Source organism: Amblyomma maculatum, unplaced genomic scaffold (assembly GCF_055883805.1).
Source record: "Amblyomma maculatum isolate TAMU_Amacu unplaced genomic scaffold, ASM5588380v1 scaffold_13, whole genome shotgun sequence".
Classification (NCBI taxonomy): domain Eukaryota; kingdom Metazoa; phylum Arthropoda; class Arachnida; order Ixodida; family Ixodidae; genus Amblyomma; species Amblyomma maculatum.
The window spans coordinates 4,556,376-4,580,624 of record NW_028146738.1 but is presented as its reverse complement, the minus strand read 5'-3'; the positions used below and the strand labels follow the sequence as shown (position 1 = coordinate 4,580,624).

General features: G+C 49.0%; 1 protein-coding gene across 1 annotated transcript in view; it reads right to left on the bottom strand.

Annotated features, from left to right (window-relative positions):
- The window catches only part of LOC146172121 (acetylcholinesterase-1-like), a 35,489-nt gene extending 12,103 nt beyond the window's left edge, over window positions 1–23,386 (bottom strand). The window contains exon 1 of the mRNA XM_084585974.1: window positions 23,379–23,386. Coding sequence (XP_084442100.1) covers window positions 23,379–23,386 — 8 coding nt within the window. The remainder of the gene's footprint in view (window positions 1–23,378) is intronic.
- Window positions 23,387–24,249: the final 863 nt, after the last annotated feature.

The window sequence follows — 24,249 nt, the reverse complement described above, 5'->3', positions numbered from 1 at the left end:
GCGGCGGTTATTTATGATTCTAATCTGTCTTTTTTTTACGAGTTCTTGCATTATCTGTCTCACACGGAGGTGGGAAAAAATAACGCAGCTTCTGGGCGTCACAGCGGGGAGGGGTATTAAAATAGCTCCATCCTGCGCCGTAAATACAACGGTGCAGATTTTGCTTTCTGGTTACATAGATACTTAGTTACAAAGACATCAAGATTCGGAATTGTGTCTGCCGGTGACGGTGTTGGGTGTTCGCAATTATAGAGCGGCCATATAGGGTGCTCCTTAAACTGCAGCAACATCAGGCGGTAGCGGCAGCCGCTGGAGCCCCATACGAAGGCACCCGCACACACACAACCCACTCCATAATCTTCCAATAGCTTCAGCCTCCTGAAAAATGCCGGTTTTTACCGGATTTGCATGTTACTGTAAAATATCCCAATGGTGCGCCTCGTACTCTAAAAATTTAAACAGGCTTATACCGGACCGTATAATACTCGAACTGAACAGATCAACCATATATAATACCGGGTAGTCCACGTCCGGTATACCGATCGAACCAGACAGAGCATGTTTGGTATTGCTCTCGGATCAGGCGGACGGTTAGGTTCGGTATGGAGCTAAACCGGCCAGACCATTACCGGCATGCATCTCAAACCAGACGTAACAATTCAGTATAGATCTTGAACCGGTCGGACAGGTCCGTAATGGAGCACACATACCGGACAAACCCTGTCCTGTTCAGAACTCAAACCAGGCACGCCATGGACAGATCGGATCTCAAACCGGAGAAACCAGCATGTATGAAATTGATTATGGACATATTATTGTCATTTCTCAACTCACGCCGTGGACCGGTCGATGAAGCTTCAAAGAGAGGTCACAGCGAAGCATACTAGCATGGTTAAAAATCATGCCAGCATAGTAAATATGTGTGAACACATAAACATATGCATTAAAACGTATGTGCACATGTGGGATACGCACCTTTTCTAACTACCTCAATGCTAGTCAGAGCCGCGTACTAAAGCAATTGCATACGCGCATTGCCTCTGTTTCTCGCGTTCTGTCCCTAGAGCGTTTCGTTAATCCCAAGCAACAATCAATTCAGCTTGTCCGATCTTGCGGCGTACTTTTATATCAACAATTAAGGACAGCCTTCGACGCCAAAGTGCAAGAAAGAGCGTAGTATTTCGCTAGCGACTACAAAAATGTCCTCGTGAATAAGTGAAACGCAACGCCGACCCCCAAAATATGCACTGATAGATGGATATCAGGCGACGCTTCTCTCAGTGTCTATTAATGCAAAACACTCGGAAGTGCATTCATTGGCGTCACTGCTCCGCTGGCAGCATGCGAAGCTAAACAATGCGCTATGACAAGTGTTATTGCACCAGATATCTGTGTATGTAGCAAAAATTACAAGCATTCTAAGACAATTAGAAATTATCCAGCACGAGTAAATGAGAATGTTGCGAGATATGGAGTGAAATATTGATTAGTTATAAAAATGTGGGACACTGGTGATCCCTCCTAATAGCGAGGAAAAAGATTTACAGAGCGTAAAGGGTGATAGGTGAACGGTGACAGCATTTCCTATATCCGAGAACAAGATACAAAATGCGAAACAGAAATGTTATGCTAGATAAAAAGAAATATTACCGGCTTAACATATCTTGATCTGGTGTAGTTAGAGCAACGAAATGTGGTATAGAAGGACCGTAGTTCGAAACATAGTTGGTGCGCCAGTTGTTTTTGCTGTTTTAATTTTTTGTAATGAAGCACTATTAATTTATAGCTCCGCACGTTTTTTTGAGCCTGGGCTGCTGTTGTATTCAGAAACCACAGTCACAGTAAATACATGAAGTTCTGGAATCGCAGCTCCACCAAATTTACGCTGGCTCAGCCTGCACAATAAATCGGCATACCAATCTGGCACGAAATTTATATAGGACTTTTCAATATGACGAGCCGCCCTAGTGGCTAAATTTCAGCAGCATGAGGCAACAGCGGTAGCCGCTGCATTCCCAGACTGGGGACCGCATCCAAACATCCCTTTCCTTATCTCAAAATAAACGTTTTCAGTCAGTCGGTCGGTAGCTAGGTCGGTCGGCTAGTCGGTCGGCTGGTCGTTCGGTCAACCTATTGTTCTAAGTTATCTTGAAGAAAGTACGGCCATATCACTGCAGCGGCACGAAAGCTCCTCCAGAACTGGTGAGAAGCAGGATAATTGGGCTCGATTACTGTGGGTAATTGTTTGCCAGAAATTCCTCTGTGCTCTACTAGTGGAATTTTCGGTGACGACTATTTTTATGGTGCTTCTTAATAAGCATTAATGCAACCATTAATGAAAAATTTAGCAGCCAACCCATAAAGGTTATTTGGTCCGCGGACCTCTACAATGAAGCGACTCCACTTTACCCAAGCACTGGTTAACTTAAAAGCCCTAAGGGGAAATGTGTCACCGCTCACCGCCTTCCACGCCCACTTGTTAGTGCAAGGCAGCAGGTCACTTAATCCAATGCCAGTTATATAGCATGGCAACAGTGCACGAGAAAAAAAAGTAGGCGTGCACGCTGGGGTTGATAACATGATAGCGATGGTGTGTACGCTATAGGCCACTCTGTGTGGTTTCTTTTGGCATGAGGATTTGCAGCGTGGACGTGAATTACCCCATTTCCATATACAGCGTAAAGTACCTCAACTTCGACAGGAAACAATGAATCACCTCGGCCCCATCGCATATAAGCATGATGAGGGAATTTCTACGGATAATTTAATTGTTAGAATAAAATTAACCTTTAAAGCGTTCACAAACACTTTCCTATAAAATGTTAAAAGTTAAAGGGTATGGACTAGAGATGAAAGAAGAATAGGATATCTGCGCCACGCTCTTGTTACAGCTCCTAAAGCCTGCAGCTGAAATGCCGCGCATTTTCTGAGCATCGTTCCTCGTCTGTAGGTGCTGTTCTCTCTTATGGTCACATATACGAACACAATCACATGCCCTCGCACAATCAACTCAATATGCCCATATATTTGAAAGTGTGGTATACGTCGTAGAACGAAACTGAGGAAAGATTCTTAAATGGACACATTTCCATGACAGCGCGTCCTCAGTGTTTTATGCAGTGATATATAACCGCTTATAGTAGAAAGTGGCATCCCAAAGAATGTAGTCCAATATTGGTCATCACAGTCTGTATAGCCCCTGTGCATCGGCATGCACACTACACTATTCTCTTTGTCGGGCTGTCAACTTTACAACATCAGAAATGTCGGGGGCTAATTGGAGCTGCAAGCATAATTTCAACACCACCACCACAAGAGAAGAAACTGCAGGTTCGGCCTTGTTTGTGGTCCGATGTTAAATGTTGCAATGAAGTCCCCCCCCCCCCCCCCCCCCAATAGAGTAACACGCATAACAACAGCTAGTCTAGTAGGCGATCAAAAATTAGCCGGAGCAAAGCCTACCTATCGCCAAAGTTGACACCTGCCGATACCTATTCTACTAATGTGCTGGCAGGCACACCTCTGAGTATGCTTAGAAATGCATATGGACGTTGTCACAATGTTTAGTCACTTGGGGAGCCTCCTTTCTGAACTATATTTTCAGGTCGTTCAAAACTAGCTACCAGCATTTTTTGGCTCCAAATTCAGCGTGTACGAAGAAAACAGTGGGACCAAATGATAGCACGAATTATTCATAGCATCTCTTCACTTCTCAGACGAGGTCCTCCGAGTTTTATGCAAAACATAGTCTCACCATGAGCCCCCTTTCTTCACTTTTAGACGAGTTCGAGAAGCGCAGCTTCCAGCCACACGTTGAGACGCAGGATTCATCCCTCGTTCTTCTTCTTCCCAACAGCAGACTTGAGCTCCATGAGCAAAATCTTTCTTCTTTTTCTAATATTGCTACAATACGCCCCTTTTGCTTGAAAAAAAAAAAAAAAAAAAAACATCAAGACTTCGCCTACTGAAAAGACCTAGTTCACCTCAGTTATGCACATCAACATAGGCGTCATCAATAATGTTCCATTAAACTCCAGAGGCTGAAAGAATATTTTTAACGTCTATCTTACGCGCCAGGTGGAGGTGTCGAATAGAAGAAAAAGAAGCACTTGTGATCGCTTTCAAAGGAGGTGTAAAATATTTGTAAGAAAGTCGTTAAAATTATAGCGTTTCAGGAGGGTCGGGTGAGGCGTAAACGATGTGTGATTTGTAATTGCACTCTAAAATCTCGAGCCTATAACTTCAAAATTTCTTTTGCTATGACTGAAGGGCAAAACATTCCTTTTTTTCCTCGTCATATGCTGGCGAGTAAGCGAAATACGGGGAACGTTGTATTTTTTAGGGTCTCTTGCGAAATTAAACGTCAAGTGAAGAGTTGCTCTTTGTCCAGCTTCCCTTAACCTGATGTGTCTGCTCTTCCGGTTCTCAGTTTGTCGGTGGCTGATGGCCAGATAGCTTTAAATCATAAACGAGGAACGGAGTGCTCTTATTTGGCTAAGCCTGATGTAGTATTGCTTTACTTCTTCCGATCGTGTACCATATATTCGCCTTAAGGATAGGGTACGTTAGTTTTATTTATTTTGTTAATAAATAATTGATTATATGAGTGAGTTACCTAGTTGCATTCATACCCACATTAAACATTCAGCTGCAATTTTCAAATATGAATTGTGTCTAGGGAAAAACGACATAAGAAAAAAATGACATGAAGATGTCAGCGTCAGGAGCAACACTCTCAGTCCCTAAAGTCACAAGCCAATGACCTTGGTACGATTCTGACCGCACTGGCATTCTGAGCCCCACACGTGCTCGAGTGTACTCGTGGAGATATCTACAAATACTTTGAGACTGCGACTGCGGCCTTCAGGACGGGCTTTTTGCATCGTAGCAACAGGAGATGTATCGCCGCCGTACACTAAGTGATAACGAGCAGCGGTTTGCGGCAGTAGTCAGATACAAAATTGTACTTTATTTTGCCACCGAATTGCGCATTGCTTCATCCCGTTACACATCTGCATCAGCACACTGAAAGGTATGAATTCAAGCTAGATAGCCGTGGAGGATCATCTTAGATCAAAACCGTTCTTTTTTTAGGTCGTAAAGCGTGTTACCTTTGCATTTTCAGCACATAATTGGCGGCAGTTTCGAAAGAGCTACCTGGCCGGCAATTCAACAGAGCCATTTGACTGTAGACTTGTATAACAGATATATAGTTATACAAGTTTATGAGATTCCCCTTTCGCGAGCAGTCGCTTGCTGATTCTGATTTACTAGATAAGGAAAACGGCAGAGCAGGCGAATAATTGATAATGTTTTGTAGTGATAAATATCATAGATAGAGAACAAAAATCATTCAATCACTGTTTTATGATAAAAAAGGCAGCACAAAGGAAGAAAGCTCGCATTAAACCGGAAATGAACGGTTTTGCAATGTTTGTGCGAATTTAAATTCGAATAATATATACAGTGCACAGTAACTGCATGGAGTAGGTAATCAGTGCGCTAAATGAAATTATCAGAGAGTGGTAGCAGTAGCTATATTAATCGCTGCATAGATTTTAAACTTAGGTGACAAAGCGTAGCAGTCTCTGCAGATTATGCTCTCTTTGCATCAAATCTTGTAGGCCAAATTCTGATATAAACGAGGTGATTTTGAAATGCATGTGTTGTCTGAATACTCCCCTTAGAGTTTCCTACGATTTCATTAGCGACTTGTGCGACGGTAACAAACTCCAAGAAACAATACCTTATAGCCTGATGCCTGTCAATATGGAAAGCCCAAGAATGTTGGCCTTTCAGTCAGCGGTGCCAGCCGATCGAGTTTCTTGACGGCTACTTGTCCTGTCTCATCTGCTGTTTTAAGTAGCACTGATGAGCTGCCCATACTCTGGAAGAAAGTGTCAGGCTTACATCGCACCACATTCTTGTATGTGAATACCTTCACTCAGTGGACGACCACAGCCTCCGAGGGACAAGCATGACTGCCTAAGACTGGAGGCGCCCACGTCCAAGGCTACGAATTAATATAAAATTTGACAAAACATCGTCTCGTAAGTTAGTAGTATGGTAGAACGATTCTTGGGTCAGTAAAAAATACTCAGCAACAGTTAGTTGACGCATCAACATTTCTACAAATTTCTTGCTCACATTAAAGGCCTTCCTTCTAGGGTTCCTTGTAAACAAGGAGTCCCTAGAGGTTTCTTAACATCAACTCTTTTTTGACAATTGGTCAGCGACCTAAGAATCGTTTTACCAAGAATAAGAATCAAAGCCTGCATGAAATGCGCCCGGACAAATCCGCACTCTGGTCATACTACGCTCGAGAACCCACAGAAACTTCTCCTCATCCCTCCTCATAACGAGATAAGCCTGGGTGGTTGTCCTGTATCTGAAGTGATCAGGTTTTGCATATTGAGTTCGCAGGGTTCTCGTTCAAGAAAACCACCGCGCCTCGCGCACACAGTACACTTATCGCCTCGTAGGCAACGCACGGTTTCCACATCATGCCTATCCTCAAGACTACGAGGCCACGAAAAAGAGGAACTATTAATGTTTTAGAGCTGCCCTTCCATAATGAATAGTTTTACAACGTGTAAAGAAGACCGGGTTACACTCGAGCCACATGACCATCGCCTAGTTCACGCGCCGGGCTAGTATCGCTGATCACAGCCTACTCTTATGTATGTTTCAGTTTGAAGCTTTTACAAACACCCACCTTATATCTGGTGAAGGTGCTGGATGAGATCGATTCTCTTGTTCTAGCACTCTGTAGCCGATCATTACCTCCGGCGATGCCTGAAGATGCCAACCACCCGGCCATAGAAGTAGCCTTGGGCATTGTTCCAATTATCTTCGCCATCGAAGCTCCCCCTTCTTTAGCGGCACCGATGAGCATCATGTTGACGACTGCTGACCCCCTTATGAGGGGGTGAGAGCTTAAAAAGTGTGCGAAAAAAAACACATAACAACGTTTTTGCTGGCCTGACTTGCGTACAAAATCTGTGGTATGTAAGTCTCGAGGCCAGGTTACAACGTCAATGTTCTCAAGACAAGCTTTTCAGAAGTCATCGGCCGTGCTGTGGTTCAAAATATTCGCACCAAACAGCGTTTACGTGCGTGATCTCGGCAGCTCGGCGAGAGCTTTATCAGCTACAACCAAGGTATTCTTATCTCTACAAGCGATTAACGTACAAATGTCAGAAGCTGAGGGGATCAAACAAATTCTGAAATTAATCGATTAAGACGCATTTCAGAAGTGGAGCGCGCAAGACCTGCGTATTTTCGGTGAAATTGTCCCTCGCAAGCTCAGCTTCAATGAGTTACGTAATCAGAGGGCTCTGACTCGCGCGTACACCACGCATATCGAGTCGTTTGTTGGCCTGTCAGATGCTGGTGACCAGTTCTCCCTCCTGCAACAGAGCAACAGCTTCATTCTGGAAGTTGTTTGAAAGCTCTCTTAGCGCCATCAAGAACCTTCAGCAACCTGGCTCCCAGTCTGCTGCAAAATATTGAAGAACCGGTTGCTGATGCCTTCAATTAAGCTCCTCAGTTCCCCAGCCTAGCGGCCCTGTTGAGATATGCAGACGTTGCTGTCAGACCACCTATTTACGCACCGCCTCGACAGCTATCTCTGGGAAGCTTAGCAGCCGCTTCTTAGACGGCATATCTCCCGCCTGCGCGCACGTCTCTCTCTCTCTCTCTCTCCCTCTATGATCCGCCTCCTGGCCCCGTTGAAGCTCTCGTAGGTTTTTTTTTTCGCCATCACCTCCTCCGGGAACCTCGTTGCGCGCCACCGAAAAAATCGGTTCATCTGTTACTTCTACGGTTGCCTGGTCACGTGACGTCGAAATGCTGTCGACACATCAATGTTTCTCGCTTTCCTTCTGAAGTCTCCGGTTACTGGCCCCAGCATCCCTACTTACCTCTTTGGCGCACCATAGCCAGAGTTGTTTATGCGCCATAAAACCTTATATAACTAAGTAGTTACCTCCTCCTGATAGGTCTTAAGCCCTCCTCTATTCTGACAGCTCCGCCCTTTGTGGTCGCCGTTCACCTTCCCCACGTCTACGCTCAATTTCCCCGGTGCAGCATCCTCCCTCGATAACTCAAGAGAAACACTAGGTGCCGCAGTTCCTGAGGCGAGCACTGCGCTGTCATCGAAACTTCAAAGCCTGCCGCTAACATAACGGAAGGTTTTGTAGAGGGTGTCTCTACGATGGCCCTTGTTGATACGGGTATTGCGGTCTCTCTTAGAGATGCAGCGGTTTGCCGCTCTATGAGGAAACTCAAGATGCCCTTTTCTCACAACAAAGAAGGCTATGGAAAGAAAAATGGCAGAGATAAGGTTTCACAGATAGGAAACGTGTAGGGTGGTTCAGAGAAATAACTCAAGGCACTGACATTCTAGTGAAAATCAAGAAGACGGGCATGGGCAGGACATGTAGAGCGAAGAAAGGATAACCGATGGGTCGCTTAGGGTAACAAGCTGAATTCCAAGGGAAGGAAAGCATATCATAGACTTTAGAAAAGCATTCGATTCCATCGTGCATGAATTATTCAAGCACAATTATCAGCCCTCAGCACTGAACAAAATATCTTGAAGTGGATTATAGAAGAACTTATCAACAGAAAAGAATGCTCCGTACTATTGTGTAAACAATCTGGACTTATGGAAATAACTTGGGGGTGCCAGAAAGTTTGTTATTAAAGTCATCATTATTTTATTATACAGAAACGATAGCATCAAATATTCCTTCAGCGACTGCACTATACGCAGACAGCTGCTTATATACAGGGCAGTCAGTACAGTCACTTCGAAAAGCGCTTTATATTACAAATTGAAGGTGAGACACATGGGAACTAACTATAAACGCAGTCACAAGTTACCACGTGACATTTAAAAGCAAAGCAAAGCGTGTAATGTACACAGCGTAAACTGACTGTAATTAGAGCTCTGAAAAGTATACCAGTTGTCGCCACTACCTTTAAAGCAGGAGGGATCACGGCTGTAAAACTAGAGCACTGAAAGCTCGTACATAATACATCCAATTCTTTTGATTCCGAAAAACAATATCTGGAGGGAACACATTACCTGCGCAGGTGGCCACACCTGACTGTATTCGCCTTCACCTAACTTATCAATATTCTCTGGTTATCCTTGCAATGGACTGCGCTTGAGGCTTGTATAAAATGCTTCTGATATTGCAAATGCCTCGCTATAGTCATCACCTTTTCAATAGGTGGTTTGTTTGAATATTTCTCGTTTGTTTATTCTTAGTTCTACCCACCCTCCTGCTGAAATGCTTCGGCGCCAGAGGATATATTGCAAATAAATAAATAAAATGAAATGATACCTGACATGAGCCCGCAGTGGCAAAATATTTTTTCCACAATGGCACCAATTCTCAAATGAGCTACTATACCTCAAAACGTGGAGTCCAGACTTCCCGACGAGAGTAAACAGGTACGGCTGTTTAAGTACAAAACAATCTAGAATGCCGTGCGTTTGTGCTTTAGGTTTTAGCGATTGTGTTCATTGTGCAACGCGGAATACGCGGCGCCTGGCGTTTGAATCGCTCGTTAGAGACCGCGTGTGGGGTCATCGGGAGAGAGAGCGACAGTAGTCATGCCTCTGATCCCTCCCGAAGGAAGCTGTTTTGACAACTGCTGCTTAACCTCCCTTCCGTGCTCTCCGCGTCTCGTTGCGTCCCCATTGGGGCACCTCCGGGCAACATTTTGGGCTCTTGTTTCGACATCAGGCGTCGAGCGACAGGCTTGCGGGGAGACCGCCGTCAACTCCTGCCGCATTAGGGTCATATGTTTTTCCTTCCGGGTTTCCCAGCTTTGGCCGGGAACCGCGTGTTGTGAATGCGCGCACCTTGTATTCTTGGTCGAGTCCGGGCACGAAAGAAGTACGGCGCCTGATTGTGTGCTGCCGACGCTTATGGCTCTAGAGGGCCGTTTGGTACGGTCCTCTGTCACCATCGGACAATGTCGGTGGCGACGCGCAATGATCCCAGACGTGCGACTTGCATCGTGCAGATGTTCTGCGCATTTTCTCGCCGTCCTTTATGGTGTGTTTTGCGCTCTTCAACCCGTTGGTTGGCTGTGCGGCTTGAGAGCGCCCGCACACCCACACGAACGTGATAGTAGCCTTCGCATCCTGCGCGACGCACTGGGGCTTCGCTTTCGGTTGCTGCGATAGTACTGAGGTCGTGGGGATCAGTGGAGTATTGTGATATATAGCTTTTTGTGTAAAACTACTTGCGCTTATAAATTGCGCTCTTGCATTCTTCGAAGCGGAAACGCAAGCACGCAATGGATGCGGCGGCACCCTCGGCTTGCTCTGGCTTGAACCCGCTGTGTGCTTGAAGTTCTACGCCTGTAACAGCATAATTCCAATATTTCTCATAAAGTCTAGGCCGCAAAGCAACGAGCTTGATATTTGCCGTAGTCATTACGAACCACCGCAGAGACATAGTTGCCCCGGGAGCTTGCGCCACTCTCGATCTCTTTAGGGCAGAGGAAGCCGTCATTTCTCTGCGATGGCGCACTGCGCCACGCACATACCCCTTGTTGTGCCTGGCCAAAGCCGCCCAGAAATTCAGCCGGACGCCAAACTTCTTCGGCGAACGCCTCCTTCACAAACTCTGGATACTTCTCTGCAAAGCACCAGTGCACTGGAGGCGAGCCGTACCAAAGGGACAGAAGCGACGTGTTTCAACATGCGCTGAACGTCCAGACAGCACGGCGCGCCGTGGCCCTGACGGTGAACCCCTTCTCGCCCCGCGGCATATTTGAAGCGAGAGCGCAGCAAGCTCTCCCATTGGCCCTGCGAAAGTGCTGCCGTCGGATTGGACCATTTTGAGCGTCAACGGTTCTCGGCAACGGAGTCTCAAGTGCTTCCGTTCGAGACTCCGAGTGTGAGTTCGTCACTAGCGTCCATCGGGAGCAGTTCGCCCCCTGACAGTACGGACGCGGCGGAATCTCCCCGGCCGTCGCTGCGCGAGAACAGTTGCGTATGGCTATGTTAGCTTTCGGCCACAGAGCCGATCTTGTTGTGTAAATGTATGTAAATAGTGTATAAAGCCTTTTCTTCATCTCACCAACGCCGACTCGGATCCATCGCTACCGCCCAGGGAGCTGACAGCCCTCGTTCACGAAACGGGTGACGAGCGCTGCGTTACCAACTCCTTGGCACAACCCTGTTGACGGTGGGCTACTGTGTGATAACCCCACCGGCACAACATTGGTGGCAGCTGCGGGATCGACCGGCGTCAGGCACCTCGGCGCGGTGAGTACCTGAAGTTTCCCTCAAACGCCAGACTTCTCTAACACACAGGGTAGCTTAGAGAAAGGCTGAGCGTAGCATTGTGTTAACCTTGCGTGTTTCAAGCCTACAGGAAGTGTTTTGAAAACCAGGGGATGCTGAGAAGGAAATCAGTGTGAGAAAGGCTTGCGCATCTCTTGCTAGGAGCGAGATAGCGAACGTATAGTACACTATTCTAAAAAGGCAAACAACAAGAGGCCGGTAAAAGATGGAGAGTTACAAGGTCAAAGAACTTCTCCAAATTTGTGAAGAGTTGGGCATCGATGTGGGCTCAACAAAAAGAAAAAGGGAAATTCTTGAGATCATGCAGGCAGAAGAAGTGACGGTTGAGGAAGCCGCAGAGGCCTGGGATGATATTCAAGAGAGAAAAGGGAAGGAGGAAGCCAAAAGGCTAGAACTCCAAAAGCGCGAGGAGCGTGAAAAGCTAGAACGCCAAAAGCGCGATGAACGTCACGAGAAAGAGGACGCCCGTGTATGGCAACTGATGCAGCTGGAGATATCAGCACATAGAATGAGCGTGGAAAAGATTAAAACTTTTAATGCCATTCATTGTAACGGTTCAATACCGCGAGATCGTTCACCACCGTTCCTCATCGCCGAGGATATGGCAGTGTATTTGGCAGACTTCGAGAATGTCTGCAGAAGTAAACGTTTCGAGCGAGATAGTTGGGCGCAGAAGTTGGTAGCTCTTCTCTCCGCTGAAGCGTCGGAAGAAATCAAGCGATTGGTTGGCGACCGCTTGAAAAATTACGATGAACTAAAAGAGTCATTGCTGATACGATATCAGATAACGCCTCAGGATCTTCGGAAGAGATATGAGAGCGAGAAACATTGTAACAAGTCGTACTTTGATTTGGCGTATCAGTTGAAAGCCGATGTAACTGATGATGCTAGACAGTCAGGAAGTCTCGGAGCAAATTGTACTTGCACCAGAGAATGAGACACAGCTTGGGGAAGCGGCCGAGCAACGCGACCGCAGCAGCGAGCCGATCGAGCCTCGAACAGAAGTATCTGGGGTTACCTTGGTCGAGCCACTGGCAGCTGAGACGGTTGGAGCCGACTCCATCGGCGAGAAATCCGCAGTGACACCGTCCTGCACGCATTCCCACGTAGCTGTAAGCATTCCACCAATCGAGAGTGGGGAACTGGCTGTAAATCAACCGCCTGACAACTCAGAAGCAGAAGTTGTCAAGCGTGACGGAGATGTAGTCAGGCTAGGAGACGACAAATTGGCAATTTCCGAAGTCAGAGTCGACGTAGATCATCACTCGCGGAAAAATGAAGTGGCGCTCATGGAGACTGCGCAGCCCAAGAGTGGTGAACAGCTTAGGCCGAACCATGACGCGGACGCTGTCGAGAACCACACCTGTGAAGTCGACAGCGAGCGACTAGACAGGAGCCATGAATCTTCCTGTCCTGACGCGCTCAATTGTATTGGCGAAAACAACCTTGGTGCGAACATGGACCTCACGCGATCCGAAGCGCCGCTGCTGTCGGACGACCTTGATCGTGCGCCGGTTAGCGCTGAGCGATGCGGCACACCGGCAGATCAGTGTAACTTGAGTGGCGAGCCTGCAGAGGATATGACTAGCTCGGGGGCTGGCGTGAGAAAGCCTTGTCTTCGTTTGGACGCGACTGGCAGTGAGTCACGTGCTGCTGGCCGCGATGCAGGCGCGGCGCCGCACTCCGACGATGTCGGCGCCATACCCGCTCCGGTTACAGGCAGCTTGAAAGAGCTGGCACCAAAAGGAAGAAAGCAAAAACTCAAGTGCCGCCGCCGAAAAGAGCGGAAAGGCAGGTGCATGAAAGAATGTTCTCATCGAAAGGTGAGAAAACGCAAACGATCGCGAAAGGAAAAGAAACGGCGATCCCAGCGGCACGAATGCACCCGTGCTGAGAAAATGCGCGATTGGTGCGCAAAGCGTAAGGAACGAGACAGATCGTTCAACAAAGCTAGTAACTTATGCATGTCTGTTCTTTCACGCACAAAGTGGAAAGAAAGGTCTCGTAGTAGAGAAATGGACAGCCGTAGCTGTAGCGGAGGGAGGAGAGCCAAACCGCACGAATACTGCTACGCATTTTGCCGCTTGCGGAAGAGAGCAGCACAGTGCGAACTCGGATGCTTTGACCCATGCATTCGAGACGTAGCTACCTTCGACGAGCGCTTCGTCGCTAACGGTAATGCTCTAGGCAGATCGGGGCAAAATTGAATGACCTCCTTACTTCCTCACTTATGGTCTACGGTCCAAGTGATTTCAAGGAGACTTTTTTCCATTACTGATTATTAATCTTCTTTGCTGTTTAATGTATCCATAATGTGCAAAATTGTTGTTTGAACCTTGTGCACTGCATCCTATACACTTGTCTCTTGTTGTAGTGGGAACAAAAAGGGGACAACAATTTTGCTAATTGAATTTGAAATTTTTACTCTGTCTGGTGTTTGACGGGTGACCGAGGGTACTTGCTTGTGTTGGGTGTTGCCTGTTGTCGGTCGGTTTTGCAAGCCGCAGAAAAGTCTACCGTTACCAGTGGCGAGTGGCAAGGGCATCGGAGCGACCCGAGCGAAGTTGATCGGCGTGCCCCGGCAACAAGGCTGTCGGCAAAGATCCTGACCTGGCGAGTGGAACCCAAGGCGCGTGAGGCTACCTGGCGCCCGGACAATTTACGTGAGCTTGGAGGAACCTGGCGAACGAGCGCGCCCGGCATCCGAGCCACATGCGAGCAGCTCGTCTTCCCGGCGCATTGTCTGATGGCGGGGGTGCTGTTGTGCCTGGCCAAAGCCGCCCAGAAATTCAGCCGGACGCCAAACTTCTTCGGCGAACGCCTCCTTCACAAACTCTGGATACTTCTCTGCAAAGCATCAGTGCACTGGAGGCGAGCCGTACCAAAGGGACAGAAGCGACGTGTTTCAACATGCGCTGAACGTCCAGACAGCACGGCGCGCCGTGGCCCTGACGGTGAACCCCTTCTCGCCCCGCGGCATATTTGAAGCGAGAGCGCAGCAAGCTCTCCCATTGGCCCTGCGAAAGTGCTGCCGTCGGATTGGACCATTTTGAGCGTCAACGGTTCTCGGCAACGGAGTCTCAAGTGCTTCCGTTCGAGACTCCGAGTGTGAGTTCGTCAATAGCGTCCATCGGGAGCAGTTCGCCCCCTGACAGTACGGACGCGGCGGAATCTCCCCGGCCGTCGCTGCGCGAGAACAGTTGCGTATGGCTATGTTAGCTTTCGGCCACAGAGCCGATCTTGTTGTGTAAATGTATGTAAATAGTGTATAAAGCCAATTCTTCATCTAACCAACGCCGACTCGGATTCATCGCTACCGCCCAGGGAGCTGATAGCCCTCGTTCACGAAACGGGTGACGAGCGCTGCGTTACCAACTCCTTGGCACAACCCTGTTGACGGTGGGCTACTGTGTGATAACCCCACCGGCACAACACCCTACACTTTATAGCACTCTCAGACAGCGAGGCGGTGTGCCGCGACGTTTGTAAAGGATTGCTGCGTGACCAGGCATTGCAGATATTACACGTCTCTCTGATCCAGTCACCGTTTCTGCTGTAGTGCTTGGTGGGGTCGGGAAGAATGCCGTCCTTAGAAAATTGTGGCCTAAACGTGGCCTAAAATTGTGAGTTTCGAGTGGCAAAGTGGCACTTCTTCAAATTCAACTGAAGCCCAACGTCGGCGAGACACGTGAGGATATGCTTTAGGCGGAGAAGGTGAGAAGAAAAGTCGGCAGAAAAAACTACGATGTCATCCAGATAACAAAGACAGGTCTGCAACTTGAGTCCACGAAGAACAGTGTCCATCAGGCGCTCGAAAGTAGCCGGGGCATTGCAAAGACCCAAGGGCATAACGCTGAACTCGTATAAGCCATCAAGTGTTATAAAGGCAGTTTTCGAGCGGTCATCGTCAGCCATTGGCACCTGCTAGTAGCCAGAGCGCAAATCCAAAGAGGAGAAATACTCGGCTCCCTGTAAACAGTCCAACGCGTCGTCGATTCGTGGCAGAGGATAGACGTCTTTGCACGTGATCTTGTTTAGCCTACGGTAATCGACGCACAACCGGATGGAACCATCTTTATTGGTGACCAAAACAACCGGAGAAGCCCATGGACTGTTTGATGGCTGTATGACGCCCCGGCGAAGCATATCGTCCACGTTATCAGCAATGACTTGGCGCTCAGAGGCTGACGCTGTCGTAAAGGTGCGTTTGTACCAGTGTCGATTGTGTGCGTAACGACAGACGTGCGACCCAGAGCAGTGTGAGGAAGGTCGAAGGCAGAAGCGAAGCTCCGTAGAAGGGCAGCGAGTTAATCGCGTTGCGCGGGTGGAAGATCTGTGTCAATAGCTTGTTGAAGAACATCGGGTAGTGCCGAAGCGGTCGCTATATCGCAAGAGCCGAGAACATTAACGTCTAATGAAGTAGGCGTGGCAGGAACAGTATTTACACGCGCGGGATCAAATTCTTCAATACGACCGAGACACTCACCGCGTAGCAGGACGGATGGGCACGAAAATGGAGTCGATACATATATTGCACTAAGACCTTCGAACTTGAGAACAGCAAATGGAAGCAGGAGGCACGGATGGCGTGAAGCGGCATCGGACGGTGGGAAGAGGACAGTCGAAGTAATAACATTTTCACAGGAGAGTGGAACGAGGGCCGCAGAAAATGGAGGAATATCTGTGTCATTGGCGACAAGAAGTTTTGCAGACCGGGTAGGGACGTCACACAAGACAGTATCTCACATAGAAAAAAAAGGCAACTTCCGCGCGGGCGCAGTCAATAACGGCACGATGAGTGGAAAGGAAATCGTAGCCAAGGATGATGTCGTGTGAGCAGTGAGCCAGTACAATAAACTCGATGGTGTATAAGACGTCTTCGATGAGAATACGGGCCGTGCACGTTGCTGAGGGATGAATGCGCTGGGATGAAGCGGTGCGAAGCAAAAAGTTGGGCAGTGCGGTGGTCACCTTGCGAAGACGACGGCAAAGAGATTCACTGAGGATGAATACGGCAGCGCCCGTGTCAACAACAGCGAGTATTGCGACACCGTCGACAAACACTTGTATTATGTTAGTGGGAGAAGACGGAGGACTTGAAGAGTTCGAACCAAGCGCAGTTCTTGCCCCGGGAACTGCGACTGTTAGTTTCCCTCAAAAGCGCCAGTAGGACGTTGGCGAAACGGGGATGGTGAACGGCGACGAGGGGAAGATGATCGGCGAGAGTTATACGTTTGATTGTCTCGAGAAACGAAGTCGGAACCGGGTTGAATTCTCGGTGAGGACTGGTCGGTGTCGTACGAGTAGTTCCAGGGGTCAGGGCGAGAAGGTGGAAGGCGTTGGCGGCAAAGACGTGCTACATGGCTCGGCAGTCCGCAAGAGTAGCAGATTGGCCGGTTGTCCGCAGTACGCCAAGGGTCCGTAGGGCGTTGGCGTACACTTGGAATAGGGACATGGAACGCAGACCCAGGCAAAGGCGAAGGATGGTTGGAAGGGGCGGCCTGGTAGGAAACAGGTACGGTTGGCATTAGCGGCCTGGCTGTAACTTGGGCGTACGTCAATGGTGCCGTTACTTGCGCCTGCACAGGGCTGGGCGGGAGCACGGGGCTGGGCGGAAGGACATCAGCGCTATGGTCTTGCATGACACGCCGTATGGTAGGGGCCAAGGATGGAGCCATGTCAGGAACAAGGCGACCAGTGTCTTAGAATTGAGGGACCAGGGATAGCTGGCGGGCGACCTCTTCGCGAACGAAGGCTTTGATCTGTTGAATCAAAGGGCTGTCCTCTGATGAAGTAGAACCGCCCAGTGCAAGTGTAGAGATGGTGGCGTCTTTAACACCGGACCGCCGTGTAGAAGCGAGCTGCTTTCGAAGCTCGTCGTAGCTCTGGCAAAGTTTAATCACGTCACTGATGGTGGCAGGATTTTTCACCCAGAGCGTTTGACACGCGTCCTCGGAGATACCTTCAAGATGTGTCCGATCTTGGCCGCTTCGGACATTAGTGGGTCGACACATTTGCACAGGTCAACAATGTCCTCTATATAACTTGTGAATGACTCTTTGGCATGCTGAGTGCGCTCACGCAAGCGTTGTTCTGCTCGGAGCTTGCGAACTGCAGGACGGCCGAACACGTCCGCAAAATTCTTTCTAAATGCAGACCAAGGTGGCAGGTCTGCCTCATGGGTGCGAAACCAGAGGTTCGCTACGTCGGCCAGGTAAAAAATAACGTTACTTAGCTTGATATTGTCGTCCCATCTGTTATAACTGTTGACACGCTCTTACGCCGACAACCAGTCGTCGACGTCTTTGTCGGCCGTGCCACTGAAGAGGTATGGATCACGCTGCCGTAAAACGCCAGAACACAGTACCGTGGTTGGTATGGGTGGCGATGTCGAGGTGTTCTCGTCCGGCATGGCGGAAGCAGAGGGCAATGTGCGGCTTCAGAGTTCCAAGGTGGATGGGAGCTTACCCAGCACCTTCACCAATAGTAGGGGTGTATTTATTCAGTAAATCCAGATGGATTCAGCCGCTCAGGAGGAACTCGCAGCGGAGCGTCAGGCGTGGCGAATCAGCAAGGCAACGACCAACTTCTTCGTCCATGGTGCAGTGCGAGCAATTCCAAAAAGAAAGTCGTGACCTCAGGTGCTCAGTCATTAGGCAGTGCAGCGGTCTCGGCGTAGCGTGTTAGGCGGTCGACGGCGGTGACCAACCAGCGATTACCTCGTGCGGACAATGGAAGTGGCCCGTATAAGTCTAAGCCAACAACGGCGAAAGGAGTAGCAAGGCAAAGTAGCGGTTGTAGTAGGCCAGCAGAAGAAGTCGGCCGTTATCGGGGCTGGCATGGTAGACAAGAGGCGACGTATTTTTCCGCGCTTGAGGCGAGGCCTGGCCAGAAGAAACGGGTTTTCACGCAGTGGTATGTTTTATGAAAGCCTAAGTGACCGGCTGTAGCATCATCGTGGAGAGCCGCCAGGATATGGGTGCGAAGCGCTCTCGGGGTAACGGGAACCCAACGGGTGCCTTCAGAGCAATAAATATAACGGGAGAGCACGCCGTTGTCAAGTTTGAACTTTTGGAGTTGTCTGCAGGTCCTAGCGGTAGGAGGGTGAGAAGCACCGATGAGAAGGTCGATTAGGGAACGGCAGTAGGGATCTGCTCGCTGGTTTGAAGTAATGGCGGGGTGATCTGGAGAAGCGGCAGGAGAACCACGGGTGATGTTTGGAGGTCTGGACGACATTGGGACGTCGAGGGTGCGCGCAGGAAAGCGCGAATATCTAGGTGGTGATTCTGGGAGCGGGCAACGGGAAAGAGCATCGGCATCTGATGTTTGCGACCCGATTTGTATGTGACATCGAAGGTGTACTCCTCCAAACACAGAATCCAACGGCCCAGGAATTCAGTCAAATCTTTGAGGTTTGATAACCAACACAGAGCGTGGTGATCGGTTACGATCGCCCCTACCTAAACGATCGGCCGTAGAGGTAGGGGCGGAATTTTTAAGCTGCCCAAGCGACGGCGAGGCAATCTTGCTCAGTGATGGTGTAGCTACATTATGCTGGTGTTAGAGTTCGACTGGCAAATGCAATTACCTTTTCTCGAGAAGCGGTATCACGTTGTAGAAGTACGGCGCTGATACCGAGGCTGCTGGCATCAGTGTGGAGAATAGAGGCATCAGTGTCGTTGAAGTGAGCGAGAACAGGGTCCGAAGGAAGGGCATTCTTCAGGGTTTGAAAAGCTTTTTCGAATTCTTCAGACCAATTGAAAGGAGTATGGTCGGTAAAAATGTGGTAGAGCGGTGCAGCAGTGGCAGCGATATTGCGAATGAAACGGCGAAAGTGTGAAGATAGGCCAAGGAAACTGCGTATATCCTTAGTCCGCTGAGGGCGTGCAAAGTTCAAAACGGCAGCAAGCTTGTCAGGGTCGGGTCGAATGCCATCGCAGCTGACGAGGTGGCCCAGGATCTTGATTTCTTTCTTGGCGAAATTACACTTTTTGTGTTCAGCTGGAGACCGGCGAATGCCAGGCGCGCTAATACTTGATCAAGACAGCATAAATGATCGGAAAAATTCGCAGAGAAAATAACTATGTCGTCCAGGTAGCATAAGCAAGTTTTCCACTTAAGTCCTCTAAGAACAGTGTCAATCATGTGCTCAAACGTAGCGGGGGCATTACAAAGTCAAAAAGGCATGACATTGAATTCGTAAAGTCCGTCGGGAGTAGCGAATGCGGTTTTTTCTTTCTCAGCTTCGTGCATCGGAATCTGCCAGTAACCGGAACGCAAATCCAAAGTGGAGGACTATTCGGCGCCCTGAAGACAGTCGAAGGAGTCGTCAATTCGTGGCATAGGGTAAGCATCTTTGCGAGCGACTTTGTTAAGTGCGCGGTAATCAACGCAAAAACGCACGGACCCATCCTTTTTTTGACCAAGACGACCGAAGATGACCAGGGGCTAGCTGAGGGCCGAATAATGTCTCGTCGGAGCATATCATTCACATTATCTTCTATGATTTTACGTTCTGATAAGGAAACACGGTAAGGACGGCGGCTAACAATAGAAGTACCTTCTGTAATAATTTGGGGCTTGCAGAAGAAGTTCGGCCCAAGGCCGGAGAAATGAGATCAAAGGAGGCTTGGTGTTTTTGAAGTAATTCCTGCAAAGCTTGGCGCTGAGCCGCAGGAAGGTCAGAATTGATGGTGCCAAAGAGAAGATAGAGAGAGGCATCGGAAGAAGGTGCTGGTGAGGAAGAGAATGCGGTAAGGGTGGTGAGGGACAGCGGATGAATGTCCAGGGCACAAGGAAAACATGTCCCTTTAGTCAGCACAATGGGCTCTGGGGAAGTGTTCGAAGCAGCGACAAGCGCTGTGCCATGCTCAAACTGAACAAGGCTTGATGGTAACGCGATTCCGCGGGTCAGATGGCGATCAGAAGGCGCGATTAGCACATCTCCGTTGTCAATGCCAGTAGAAGTAAGCGCGACAAGTTGTTCGCATCCAGGGGGCAACACTGAGTCAGTAGCGGCAAGCAGGCGATGACGGGGCTCGGGAGGTTCAGAAGACGGATCGCTCTCGTTCATGTAAATGACCCTGTCACGGCAAGAAATGCTGGCTGATGCGGCAGACAGAAAATCCCAGCCTAAAATAATTGGTTGAGCGCACGGTGACATCACGGCAAATTGTACATGGTGGCGGACACCGTCAACAAAAACTCGCCCAGTACACTTAGCAAAAGGCCGAATTATTGCACCATTAGCTCCACGGAGTTCATGTCTATCGTAAGGTGTTTTCATTTTTCGCAAGCGGGAGCACAAGTCCGTGTGTATCAAAGGAACAGCGGCGCGCGTGTCAACCAAAGCCTCAACAGAAAAGCCTTCAACCCAAACTAAAATCATATTCGAGGGACGTTCCGGAGAATTTTTGGGATGGCCGAAGAGTGCAGTTTTCCCTCCCAAAACTGCAGTGGTATGTTTTCCGATAGGAGGGGGGTCATCAGAGAAGCTTGGTGGAGCGGCGAGGTTGAGCGGCGAAAAGGCGAAGGAGAACAGCGTCTTGAAGGCCTGTAACCACCAGGCGGAGCGGGACTTTCTGGTGGGGGTGATGAACGTCGGGGATGAGCAGGGATAATCAGGGATAATCAGGGATAATCGGATAGTCGGGGATAATCAGGGAATGAACGGTGGTTAGAGCTGTAGAAGCGAGGAGGGTAGTCTGCTTCAATTGCGTCGTAGCCGCGGCGTTTTTTGGAGTCTGCGACGACAGAGACGGGAAATATGGCCTCGGTACCCGCAGTAATAACAAACAGAGCGGGCTGGGCGCCAGGTGGGGTAGTATGTCGGCGCCGCGGCAGGTGGTGCCAATGCGGCGACATGAGCAGTGGTAGGCGCCGGTGGCGTTGGCGCTCCAACTGCAGGCGGCAAGGACGTGACCTGGGCGTACGTTGGCACATGACAGATGGTAGAAGCGACCGGTTTTGAGGGGAAAGAAGTCATTGTGGCCAGCTCTTCTTTGACAATGCTACGCAGGCCGGCACTTGAAGGATGTGGCTCAGATGCAGGGCGGCACTAATTACCTTGAGCCGAGAGGTCTTCACGAATTAATCCGCGAATAAGCGAACGGAGGTCAGCGTCGGCAGTGAAACCAAAGGAAGTGGAATCAGGCTGCAGGCGTATTGACTGTAGTTCGTAAAGGCGTTGACAAGTCGATATGTTGGCGTCGATGGTTGTAGGGTTCTGCACGGCCAGGGCGTTAAAGGAGAGTGGCCCAATACCTTTAAAGACGTGCCGAACCTGCTCGGCCTCTGGCATGGTGTCATTTATGCGCCGGCAAAGTGCAAGAACTTCTTCTATATAAGAGGTATAGGTCTCATTGGATCACTGAAGTCGGACTTCTAGCTTCTTGGTGGGCTCCGTGCGAACAGTAGAAGCGTAGAATATGTTCACGCAAATCGCATGCCCATCCTTGTTACTTGTGAGCCGAATGTACCAAAGATCTTACGACTGCCAGGCTACGAGGCATATACATCTCCAACGCACCAGGGAAAAAGCAAGGTCATCTTTTATATTCGGCGAGAACTCACATATGTAATCCATCCGGTTTCTCCCAGCAACGATTACCGGTACGTTTGCCTGACAGTGAAGAAGCGCAATCTCACGTTTACACTTGTGGGTGCGTATATCAATCGCTATCAAGTCGCCTTGACACCAGACGATTGAGCGACTTGATGGCGATTACACCTGGGCCTTGGATCATCATAGGAGACTAACGCTCACCACATCATGTGGGGAAGTGTTCGAATGAACCTCAAGGGAAGAAAGCTTGTGTCCTTCGCCTCTGATCATGACCTGCAGTGTCGTAATGATGGTACACCGACCTTTATTCGAGGGGCAACTATAGCAGCTGTCTTGATTTAGCTTTCGTGTCTCGATGCCTTACCAGCAACGTCCAATGGTTTGCAGCTATAGAAACACACGGAAGTGATCACATTCCTACATATGTGATCATTAATGACCTTTCCACATCCACGTCTGTCTCACGAATGCGTCACATCTATTGATCGGCATTTCAAGCACTTATGAAAGATGCTTGCACAGCAGGCCTCTCTGCAGGTATTAAGAAGAAAATTAAAGAGGCCATGATAAACGCGATGCCTTTCTTCACCCCAATGTCTACCTACAGATAATTGGATACGGAATTACAGCGCATGAGAGCATTGCGACGGAGCGCAGAGCATAGAAACCGAGGCACGAAGTCGCGCCTCGACCTCAGAGATGCGAGCGCACGCAAAGAAAAAAGAATTCAGCGCCGAATTCAAGCCCTCCAGGAAAAACGTTGGCAGTCATTCTGTGAAACGCTTGATCCCCGCAAGCCTTTATCACGCATCTGGAGTATGATTCGTGGTCTTCGAACATCCCCTAAACAGCTCTACCTGTTAAAATCTCGCACTCTACCAAAGACGTGGTGAGGTCGAGGTAGCAGATGATTTCTGCGCTAGGGTAGCAGGCAAATCGACTCCAACGGCAGCGCTACATTTCAACGATGTTCCAGGTTTACGAGATTCACGAATAGACCTTCCCTTCTCCGTGGAGGAACTTGGCGCTGCACTGGCTTCTTGCAGACGGTCATCATCGCCGGGTCCCGAAGGTGTAACATACACTGCGCTTGGAAACCTTGGACAATTAGCTAGGCACGCTTTTTTGGAATATTACAACCAGTCATGCAGTTAGGGTACAGTTCCAGACGAGTGGAAGTGCAGTCGTTTAGTTCCGCTCCTGAAACCTGGCAAATCGCCTCTGGACTTGACATCATACCGTCCAATTGCACTGGCTAGTTGCGTTGGTAAAGTACTGGAAAGAATGCTGCTTACACGTATTGAGTGGTACCTGAAACGCTACCAAGTATATCCGGATATAAAGCCCGGGTTTCGACGTGGATGGTCTTCAATTGATAACGTTGTGGACCTGGTATCATCTATACAACGCCAAAAAATTTTGAAGTGTTTACCCGCGGCGTTGTTCCTGGATATAAAGAGCGCATATGACAACGTCACTCACCAGGCCATTTTGGATGCTCTGGATGCTGCCGAGCTAGGCGGTCGTGTTTTTTGCTGGATACGCAGTTATGTATCCAACAGATCTCACTTTATGCAGACTGAGGATGGCCCATCTTCTCATTTCACTTTACATGGAGTCCCACAGGGTGGAGTACTAAGCCCAACACTCTTCAATCTTACTCTTGTCGGGCTTGTTCACGTAATACCACAGTCGGCGCAACTTTCAATATATGCGGACGACATCTGTATCTGGGCATCAGGAGTTCCTCGCCCACAGGTTAGAGCGAGGCTTCCAAAAGCGGCAAGTATAGTTGGGGGTCTACCTCCACCTGCAAGGTCTACAGATATCAACTGAAAAGTGTTCGCTAGTTGCATTTCCACGCTAGAACATGTCACCTTACACCGCACACATTGATGGTAAAGCAAGCAATACCCTATGAAAGCAGCCATCGCTTTCTGGGAGTGATCATCGACCGAAATCTTTCGTGCACTTCCCATATTTCATTCATGAAAAAGAGGCTGACAGCAATTGCTCACGTACTTTCCTTTATTGGGGGAAATTCATGGGGAGCGTCCGTGCGGTCGACGCTCCAACTATACCGTGCATTATTTATGGAATTTCTTCAGTACAGCTTACCTGCACTTGGAAATATTAGGAAAACCAACTTAGGAATTCTACAGAGTGTTCAAGCTCAAGCTCTGCGAACCTGCCTGGGATTGCCGAAGTATGCCTCTACGGCTGCTACCATTTTGAATGCACAGGAGTATCTCATATCTACCTACCTAACAGTTGACTCCCTGAGGGCACATTTCCGACACATCTCCCGGGTTCTCTGTCATCATTCGGCCAGTCTTCTTAATACCAGGCCGCG